At 44.5% G+C, this 10,577-nt stretch overlaps 1 protein-coding gene across 2 annotated transcripts in view; it reads left to right on the top strand.

The window, feature by feature from the left end:
* The first annotated feature begins 308 nt into the window (after positions 1-308).
* NMT2 (N-myristoyltransferase 2) overlaps positions 309-10,577 on the top strand; it is a 31,170-nt gene continuing 20,901 nt past the window's right edge. The window contains exons 1-2 of one of the 2 annotated variants that reach the window (XM_038173730.2): positions 309-487; positions 8,287-8,422. In XM_038173730.2, coding sequence (XP_038029658.1) covers positions 378-487; positions 8,287-8,422 — 246 coding nt within the window. In that variant the 5' untranslated portion in view covers positions 309-377. The remainder of the gene's footprint in view (positions 488-8,286; positions 8,423-10,577) is intronic. The other variant, XM_072033671.1, reaches the window with a different exon arrangement.

Below are 10,577 nucleotides of genomic sequence, written 5' to 3'. Positions count from 1 at the left end.
CAGCAGTAAAATATTAGTTGGAAATTAGGAGAAATTTCTTCTCAGAAAGAGCAGTCAGGCGTTGGGACGGGTTGCCCAGGGAGGCGGTGGTTCCTAACCCTGGGGGTGTTCAGGGAGAGGTTGGACGTGGTGCTTAGGGACGTGGTGGTAGGGGATGGTTGGACCAGAAGATCTTGGAGGTCTTTCCAAGCTTAACGATTCAAGGGCTGTACGAAGCGGGGTGTTGGCAGCAGGCACCCCCCTGCCCCTGAGGCCTGCCGGCTGCCTCCAGCCCGGGGAGGACGGCAGCTAGGGGGAGCTCGGCCGGGCCGCCGCCGCCGTGCGCCCCGGTTCCTTTCACAGGCTCCCCGCCTCCTCCCCTCCCTCCTTCCCCCGTGATGGCGGAGGACAGCGAGTCTGCGGCCAGCCAGCAGAGCCTGGAGCTGGATGACCAGGACACCTGCGGCATAGACGGCGACAATGAGGAGGAGGCCGAGCACGCCAAGGGGTAGGGGCGCGCCGGGGGCCGGCCGGGCTCAGCTCGCCCCGACCAGGGCTGCGCGGCGGCGGCCACGGGGGCTGCGTCCCTCCCTCCTCCTTCCCTTCTTCCCTCCCTCCCGGCTGTTGTTTACGGCGATTTCCCAGGATTTCGGGGCTGTGCTTTGGGGTCTGGGGGTTTTTAGGAGGCACCCCCGGCTCGGCCGAGGAGCCCCAGGGCGAAACGTGCGCTGCAGCCCCGCGTCTGCCCCAGCCCGGGGCCCTGCCGGGCACCCCGACACGGTGCCTGCGGGTGGGTGGGTGGACGGACAGACGGACAGACGGATGGATGGATGGATGGGTGGATGGACACCCCTCAGCTCCCTATTGTCCCAATCTCCCCGTCTCCGGGCCTGTGCCCGCTGCCCGGGGAGCGGGGGCAGCTCCCGGCCGGGAGGCGCCGTGTGGAGCCTCGGTGCCGTGTATCCGGCACTGCTGCAGCGTGGGGCTGTGGGGAAGGAAACGCGGATTAAAAATACGGTTTCGTTTCAGTGCGCCTTCCCCCCGCTTTTTTTGAGGATTAAAAAACACGGTGGTGAAGGAAGCGCTTTGTTGTCTCAACTAGGAGTGGCTGGAGTAACCCGAAATAGGTTAATTCACACGCCGCTACGCAGATACCTTCCTCATGAATTTCTGATTCATTTGGGTGAGAGCGTTTCTGTAGGTGATTGATGTTTGGAGATGTAAGCTGTTTGTCGTCTCCTGCCCCTAGGATTTGCTTGGCAACAAGCAGCACTGCATCTTAAATGTGGCAGGAAAATCCCAGAGACTTGGGGGACTGACTTCAGTAAAAGGCAGGAAAAGGAAAACTTCCGTGCCCACCACTCTGTTGGCATGTTCACGGCACACACGTGAAAATATTTGTCAAAAATAATTGCGCTAATAGCATCCCTGAATATTAAAATGGAGCAAAATAGCATTTAATTGTCATGGTGCTTTTGTTGTATTTGTTTGCACGAATGCGCTACAGTCGATGATTCCCAAATACATAAAAGTAGCACCACTAAGAGCAGGGGATGATTATTCATCGCTCTTCGCAGACGAAGACGTGCCAGGCCAGACTGTTAGCTGGGTAATGGCTGTCTAGGATTCATTCCTATTTCATTCCTACTGCAGTTTCTTCTTCTGTCAGCTCTGGTGACCGAGCTGTAGTTGCCCTGTGCAGTGCAGCCTGTCAGTGGCCCTGTGCTCTGGACACCGGGTGCAGGAGCAGCGCCCAAGCAGCGGCCGTGGAACAAAGAATTGAGCTCCTGCGTGCTCTTGGGCTGCTGCTGCGCTCCGGCTGGGGTCTCGCTGAGCTTTGTGGGACACCTGGAGCTGCAGACTGTACGCTGCTCTCTGCAAAGCTTGTTTTTATTAAAAGCGCCAAATATGTTTTAATGAGTATTTCAAAGAAGCTGCTTTATTCTTCTTTGAATTAGGAACTGAATGTTTCAAGTAATACGAAATTTCATGATGTTAGTGGCAGACTATTGCAGTAAAGAAAAGCTTCTAAGCATTAGTGTCAGTTTTCTGCGATGCTTTTGATGCATGAAGTCTAATATTGACGTCTGAATTACTGTATTTTGTGTTCTTGTAGCCTGTGAGAATCTTGTTTGCTACAATTGGTCTGCAGGCTGAAGTATTCAAACAAATTCCATCAAAGGGAAAGACAAGTCTTAACGCTACAGCAAACACACTGTCTTAAGTCCTACTTTCAATCAGGGGAAACTAACCCGTAGTAATAGGAGCCTGTACTAGTACCCTTTTTCTCCCTGTTGTAGTATCTTCATTTTAGAGGTGGCTTTAAAGTTTCCTTTGAGTTTTTAGATTAGGTTTTATACACTTAAGCAATTTATAAGCAGTCTTACGACTTAAAACTGTGACTGTGCCAACTGGCTTGCTAAATTCTGAATGGTCTCCATTCATGCCGATCAATATTTAATCTTGTGCTATCTTTACCTGTAGTTTTTTATAAGGAGGTAGAGTATGTGTTGCGTGACAGTCTCTAACAGGATTGCTTTGTCAATGAAGTTACTTCCAAACTGTTTCTTAATGTGTCCTTCTAATATTGAACACAGTAAATATGGTAAGTGTGTGTGTGTGTGTGTGTGTATATATATATATATATATATATATATACACATACATGTAAGACGTTTTTGTTTTGGTGCTTGAGCACTGATTGTCTGCAGCAGCAAATACCAGCTTATAACTCTCGACTGTGCAAATGTCTTTGTCCTCTGTTTCTGGTCCTGTTTTTTAGATGCAGGATTATGTATGTTGTGTGACTCATATTGCTGTTCTCCTGTTCTGTCTGCAGTTTGCTCCTGCCTGATGCATTATGCTGTACTTGTTCTGTTTCATAATAAAGTGTTTACAAAATAGCTTAGTTAGTGTGTATGTAGAAAAATACATACTTAGTGCACCTGAACCTACCCTGCTGAGCCTGGTTTTGTAAGGCTTTTCCATTCATTCTAAGTAGTTCCTTCTGCTCTATGGCAGACGGGCTTTGGGCAGAGAATATTTAGTAAACAGATGAGGAAAAAGTGTGACCTTTAAACAATTCTTCCCCCTGCCCCCAATGATTTACTTTGAATGTGTTAGTAGCGTACTCAATTGCAACTTCCCAAACAGCACTACGTGTATGTGTATATATATATATATATATATATACATATATATATATACACACACATACACGGCTAATATATTTTTAAGGTACTGGAGGCAGTGCTTCAGTTTTAACATGCTAGATTGAAATCTTGGAGTGCAGCCTTACAAACTTGAAGGAGGAGGCAGGGGAAACACGCAAAGCTTTGAGGAATATCTGCTGGGCTTGCTTTTAAGGCACCACTACTAGATTTTCATGCTGAAGAATCTTGCGCTTCCAAGTATTGAAATAAATGCGAAGGAAGTCTTAGTTCAGAAGGGCTGTTAGTAATGCTAGTTTTAACAGTGGAATTTGAAGGACATATAATAAGCTTTTGGGGTCGGGACCTTCTTATTCTTTCGAAATGCTGGTGACCTGTTACAAGGGTGGGAAAGCCCTTTGCATCTAAGCCTCCATTTTCCATATGAACCAAGGACAGCCCTAGTATAAATAATACCACGTTGAAATTTGTTGGAGTCTTGCCTGCATACATGAGATCTGCTTTTTATGATCAAAAAGATCTATATAGCACCTTCAGAAATTTAGTTTCGAAACCTCACTTACTCATAGAGAGACAAAATATACTGTGAAGGAGAGAGAAACCCTAACCATGCAGTCCCATGCCTTTGCAGCTTTAAAATAAACATCAGAAATACGTGTTGGGTTTTAAATTTGAGAAATTGCTAACTTAAAATTGACACTCCTTGTAATTTAAAACAGATGTTGACGTTGCAAAAAAGCTGTGTCTGCTAAAGCAGGATTTGCTGTCCAAAAAGATAATTAAAATAACACTGAAAGATCTGCAGGGGGAAGGATGGCCCCAGATCAGGAAGGATGGAGCTGAGGCAGTGTGGCCACCTGGGCAGCGTACCTCTGAGGCTCCCCCAGTTCCTCCATCTCAGCTCTCTGTACTTCTGTTCAGGGCTCCACACAGGTTGTGTCTTGGCCTGTGCACGCTCCTCAAATGCAGTAGTATCCCCATTTTTCAATGTAAAAAAAAAAAAAAAAAAAAGGCGCATATTGGGAGAGGCGAAAGTCTTTTTTCACATTTATGCAAAACACCAGATGTGTGTACATAAGTGGAAAGGTATGTGGGTGGGATCACGGGCTTATATTTGTAACTTGCAGACAAGATCATCAAAATGTGGGCCTGAGTAGCTTGCTGAAAGATGTACCCACGGCCTGTTTCTGTCGCGGGGTTAAACCTTTTAATCTTTTTGGGACAGAGGGAGGTCTCCTGACTCTTCTCCTGCTTCAGCCGCAGATTGATTTTCACATTACCTCTGTGCGGGCCTCGCTGCTTTCTTATTCATCAGAATCACAAAATCGTCATCGTGGATGTGGTTAAAAATACCTAAGTCTGTGTCCCTACTTAGGTACGCCTCAGCGTGTGGGCTCAGCCTCCTGTCAGTAAAACGCTCCTGGTACGAGCGCAGCTCTGCTGGGCTGGCAGATCTCCCCCAGGCCTACAGCCGAGCGTTTCTCTCAGTATAACCAGCTGTGGGCTGCGTGGCAGGCCGGGCTGGGGCAGGCATGTTCATCTGTATGAAAATGTGTGTTTCCAGGCCTGGCAGCACGAGATAGCATCACGGGGAGCTGTGTGTCCCCTTCCTCCTTCCCCCGCAGGGTGCCCCTTGTCCCTGCACCGCTTCGGTGGTGGCGGGCTGGTTAAAAACATGATTTCATGCTTGAAGGTCAGCTTTCGTCAAGCTGCGAAAGTAATCTTTTCTAGCCTCTAATGTATTTTGTGTCAGATAGGTGTATATGAACTGACAAGGAGAACTCAGATCTTAGTCAGCACGCAAGAATGTTTAATTAAAAAGAAAAGCCTTAGTAGGAGTTTCTGCTACTAATCTTGTTACCTTTGCATCTCCTTTGTGCCATCGTGCCCGGCGCAATTACTAAATATTGAGCAACAAACTTCCTCCCTTCCCAGCCATGCTCCCGGTTTTTAAACCTTTTGGTTCTTTTCAAGGCAGAGCATGAGACGGAGCAAAACTACTGAGAACTTTCATTTTTGCTTTTGCCCTAAATCGCTTGGTGTCTCTGGTTGTAACTCGTGTTGGACAAGCCTGTTTGCTCAGTCGGAGTTTCTGCGCTGCCAGATCTCAGCTGCAGGCATGCCCAAAGAGCTGAAGGACGAATGGATCTCCCTTTAAGTTCTCTTTTTACTTTCTGTGGACTATAACAGCAATAAAGGACTGACATGAGCAGCAGACTGCCTATGAATTATTGCTCTGAACAGTCCCTGGGTACCCTGTCAGGCAGAAGATATAGGTGTTTATTTCGTAAGAGGCGGTGTGGAAGCTCTAACACTGAAGGTCGTAAGCCGAGGTCTGGGTTTTGGGAAGGTACCATGTGAAAAAATGGTCGGGGAAAGACAAGGGAGAGGTTATTCAAGCAAGTTTCAAACACACTTAGCTAATTTGCTTTTACTTATTTCACAGCTGGAGTCTTAAAATAAAATAAAAAAAAAAAAAAAAAGTTTTTACTGTCCCCAACTTCAAACAGATTTAGAAACATGAGCAGTAAATACCATTCATCTTTTATAACCATTTAGTCCTGTCTTCTCTCAGCTAAAAAAAATGTGCAATTCTATATGAAAAAGGCCTTGAGCTGGTCAAAGAACAAGCTAAGATGATCCTGGTAAAAGTACAGTTTAACTGGGGATAACATTAGTTCAGCTTGGCAAAGCTGCTTTTTCTCCGTAGCTGCCAATTTTTGTTTTTTTTGTTTGTTTTTTTTTTTTAGCACAGTCACTTGTTATTTCACCAAACTAAACAAGCCATTGACCCCCAGGTAATCCCAGAGAGCAGAATTCCCCTGGCCATGTGAGTGGGGCCGGCTCCTGCAGAGAGAGGAGCGAGGAGCAGCGTTGCAGCAGCTCAGCCCTGAGTCCAATTCCCTGGGGCACACGCAGCCTGTGGCTTCAGAGATGGTGGAGGGAAAGGTGAAAGTTTATGGACAGATCAGGAAAACTAAGTGGTATCCCAGTAAATGAATCTTAGCAAAGGCAAGATCGCTTTCTCCAGTATTTCTGTTTCAGTTTTGCCAGAGGTGAAGAAGTCCTGGAAAAGTTAGATTTTGTGCAATTATTTTATATACACACACACACACACATATATAAATATATAATGTATATGTTATATATATTCTTTTATTATTATTATTTTCACTGTCTCATATTTATAACCTCTTGTCAGACATCTGGGTCTGTTCTTTGTTTAGATTCTGTGCAAGTGTCAGCTTGGTATACGGGCCTTCAAATAGATTTAAATTAGATTATTTTAAACTGAGACTTCAGAAGCTGTTAATGGAGTCATCTCTGTGATCAGGCAGTACTGCCATCATACAACAGGCAGCTTTCTGCCTGCCTCACTTAGACAGCTCAACCTTTTGTTTCTGCAGAGTAAATACTCCAGATTTTCTTTTCTCCCCTGTGTGAGCATTTGGTCTACTACCACACTGTTGTCTTTTGAGTAACTCCTTGGGTCTGATCCCAGAAGGTCCCAAATTTATAACTCTTACCTCTCTGGGAGCATGACTTAATCTAGTGTGTCACCTTCTTGTCAGGGTTGATCTTTCTTAGAGAACGGTAATGATGCCACAAAATGAGTCTTCGCTTAGTTAAATGCTTGATTAATTGCAGGTTTTTGGCTTCCAGGTTGGAAATTTGGTTATTTTCTTACTGGCTGGTGCTGACTAGGTATAGGTGCTAAGACACGGGGCGCTGTACTCATGAAAGTGAGCGTGTCCTGGCTAAAAAAAAGACGGCCCTTTCAAGCATGTCAATCTTAGTAACTTTGCTACATTATTTTTTCTTTTGATTTGCCAGTGCCATTTCAAAATTAAAATAAGCAATGCTTTGTTTCTTTGATTTTTATTTTATTTTATTTTTTCCACTGTAGAAATGTCCAGGCCCCCAAGCCCTAACATCTGCCCTGAGCTCGGTGCAGTGTGCACGGTGGCTGGGCGCTAAGCCTCTCACAGAGGGCTTGGTGTTAACTGAGTCATTCCCTCCGTGTTTGCCTTCCGTCTGAGAGCTGCCAACACCTCCCACACTTTGCAAACTCTAATCTAATCTCGATTCCATATCTTGATTATTTGCTAAATTAGAATCTTTTAAAGAAAAAAAGGGGGTTGCTTATCAATAGCCCAGATATGGCAGAACCTACAAGTGCAGTGTACGCTTGGTTTGGTTTTGTTTTTTTTCTTTGAGGTGGACACCATTGTACTGATCATTTTAAAGTACAAATGTTTGGATCACTTGGTGGTGTTTCTTACAGAGATTTCACAGAGGACTTTAATCACTACTTAAATTAGAAATAAAATTCCCTGAAAGCAGAACGAGAAGAATCCAATCAAAACTGGATTCAGATGCCCCTGATGGTTGAGCATCAAGGAGAATAAATATCAGGCTGTTAATAGTTACTGAATTCCTGAGGAAGTTGCTTCCCTTGGTTCCTGCACTTCCTTGAGTTTACCTTCAAGCTCAGCTGAATTTGCATTTCTAAATCCCTTCTGTCTGGGAAATTGCACCCCAACTCGGAGCAGACTGTGTGGGGAATGGGGCGGCCGGTTATTATGGTCACAGAGGCATGGAGTTTTTACCTGTCCCTACACTGTGAAACTTAAGCAAGTGATCACTTCTGGAAGCGTAAGGGAGTTCTTACTCTGCTGTATACAACATCACAATGCACCTTTCTTGATTGAAGTCCTTGGCCCCATTTTCTGTGCAAGATGGTTCTTGCTAAGTACAACACCTCATTAGGCTGATGAACCTCCTGCCTTATATATGGGAATGGCCATTTCTTGTTCGACCTGAGTAATAACATCAAGGAGAGCGTTGGCTATTAGAGTGTATCACAATTTCATGCCACTGTGTCAAAATGCCTGGTTGTGCAGGGCTCTGACTGTAAAACAACTTAGAAGACACTTGCAGGAAGCATTTTGTCAGTGCACTCTCAGTTCCTCCCCTCCTACACCCCCCTTCTTCCTTTGCCCTGCCTTTTCTTCAGCTTCAAACTGCTGTTAGATTTTTCACATAACACTGCTGGTTTTTCCATATTTAGTCTTTATGAATTTTAAGCTTGGTGGTATTGATTTTTCTCACTGCACATTCTCTGAATTTCTGGCAGAAGTCCTGGAGGGGATTTGGGAGCGAAGAAGAAGAAAAAGAAACAGAAGAGAAAAAAGGAGAAACCAAATTCTGGAGGCACCAAATCAGATTCTGCATCTGACTCCCAGGAGATTAAAATTCAACAGCCTTCGAAAGTGAGAGCCTTGTTCTGTTTCAGTTTGTGCCTGCTTTCCGTTTTGATTTTAATTTGTGTGTTGTTTTTTTATAAAAAAGAGTGGGAAGTGCTACCTGTCTGAATTAGGCAACTCTGTCCTGAATAGAGGCAGAAGCAAGGTGTAAGGCCTGGTGTTGGCCAACTGTATGAAGTTAGCTGGAGAGTCCTTGTGACCACAGCATTCTGTAACAGCAGTCCGAATTCAGGCTTTGTAGAAGAGAGCCTTAATCTGCAGTGGTAATGCTTTTAAGTACAGTTTGTGTTTGACGAATCGCCTTTAGTTTAGCCACCACCTAGCATGGCTTAGTGCAGTTTCACTTGTACAGCATAATGCTATTTCGTGGCAAGCTTCAGCAGGAGGAGGGAAGGGCAAGTAAGGGCAACTGTATATTCTACACACACACGCACACAAAGTCTTCTTACACAAAATGCAGCAATATTTATCGTGGAGATACAGGCTGAAGAATCTTTTTGCCATCTGAAATGTCTCTGCTGTAAGTAAGAATGCAAATTGTGTAAGGGGATGTGCAACCTTTGTGGGCTTTGCATGCTTTTGACTACCAGGTTCTAACTAAATGGTGAGTAATATGCCCCGATGGCTTTTTTAACATACAGCTTTCATCTCCAGAGAAATCTGAGCCTGAGAACAGAGGCTTATAACATGGTGATAGGAAAGTTCATGGACCACTGAGCATGTCAAAGTAGTTATGTTTGCGTTATCAGATGAATGTGGAGAAAGTTATGCTGTTGTACCAGTAGCGCTATTAATCCTGCAGGGTTCGTCAAGTATATTGGTGTTACCAACTGATTTTCAGGATGCAGTTGTGTTCTGTTTTGACAACGTACTGATAGGTTTTGTGTTCTCCTTCTCGATCTTCCCTGTGTCACACCAAGTACTTTGAATGGGCACGCTTGCCCCAGGGGACATTTTGAAATAGGTGGAGATCTCACACGCTTTCTGCTCTCACTACGCATTTTGACGTTGTTTTTCTATAAAGTACAAAACATGAATTGCTAATGCAAGACTATTTGCAAGCAACAGCCAAGTAATATCACACTCTTTTATAGATGAAGTGAGGTCAGTTTTAATATTAAGATACAGTACATTTTTTGCAGTATCTTGGGAGTTCCTCGATTTCCTGCTGACCAAATCTGTTGTGACCTCTAACAGCGTTAAAAGGAAGCTACTTCACGTTTTAGATTTCATGTGCAAGACTTTACTTATCAGCACCTTGCAGTCTTGCACACCACTTCTCTACTGCATTTTGCAAGTGTGGAAATTTATCCTTGTTCTAAGTTGCATACTTAACAGTGGTGCACTGAGTGAGTATTTTAGTAGCACAAGAAGTTTAGCCAGTTTGTTAGCAATGTTAGTTTTCTCTTTTGCAGGCATACAAGGGATGCTTTTATTTAAGTCGTTCTCTCAGGCTGCAGGCAACTCAACTGTTTTACTGTCCTCACACGGCTTCTTCTTTTCTGTAGCTGCAAATACACCAGCACTTACTCGTTTCCCCCTTTGTTCAGTGTTCCAGGTGTACTCACTGATTAGTAGACAAGTTTCTCTGTCTTGGACAACTTTTCTGTTTTAGGTTTTTGTAGACGGCTGATCTGCATCGGTGTGTAGAAGTGTATTTATTTTCTGCACTACTCTAGTGATACTTAGACTTTTATTCCTTGTAGTATGTGAAGTGTGGGGAAAAAACATTTAGCATTTGCTTGCTGTTGGTTGAAAGGGAGGGTTGCAAAATATTTAAGAGGGAAGTGACATTGTACACTTTGTCTCAAGGAGAATATATACAGGATCACTCAGTGGGGCTTCTGAACTCACTGAAAAGGATTTTGAGGTGAGCTGGGTTTGTAAACTGGTGTCCCAGTCAGCAGATGAGAAAAACAGAACTGCGAGTCTCCTTTTCTTCTCACTCTCTCATTTGTGATACTGGACTTTTTTACACTGGCATGAGTGTAACTACGGCAATAAATGCTTGTTAGCATTGCGTACTTCAGGTGACCTGTAGGACTCTTCACCGCCCATCTCAAAAGACCTTTTGAGCTCTCCCCTCATTACAAGCCTCAGGGACGTAGCTTTCCCACATTGGCACAAATAAACTTGCCAGATCTCTGATACTATGAGTGAT

Source organism: Anas platyrhynchos, chromosome 2 (genome assembly GCF_047663525.1).
Source record: "Anas platyrhynchos isolate ZD024472 breed Pekin duck chromosome 2, IASCAAS_PekinDuck_T2T, whole genome shotgun sequence".
NCBI lineage: Eukaryota > Metazoa > Chordata > Aves > Anseriformes > Anatidae > Anas > Anas platyrhynchos.
This window is presented reverse-complemented; position numbering and strand designations above follow the sequence as displayed.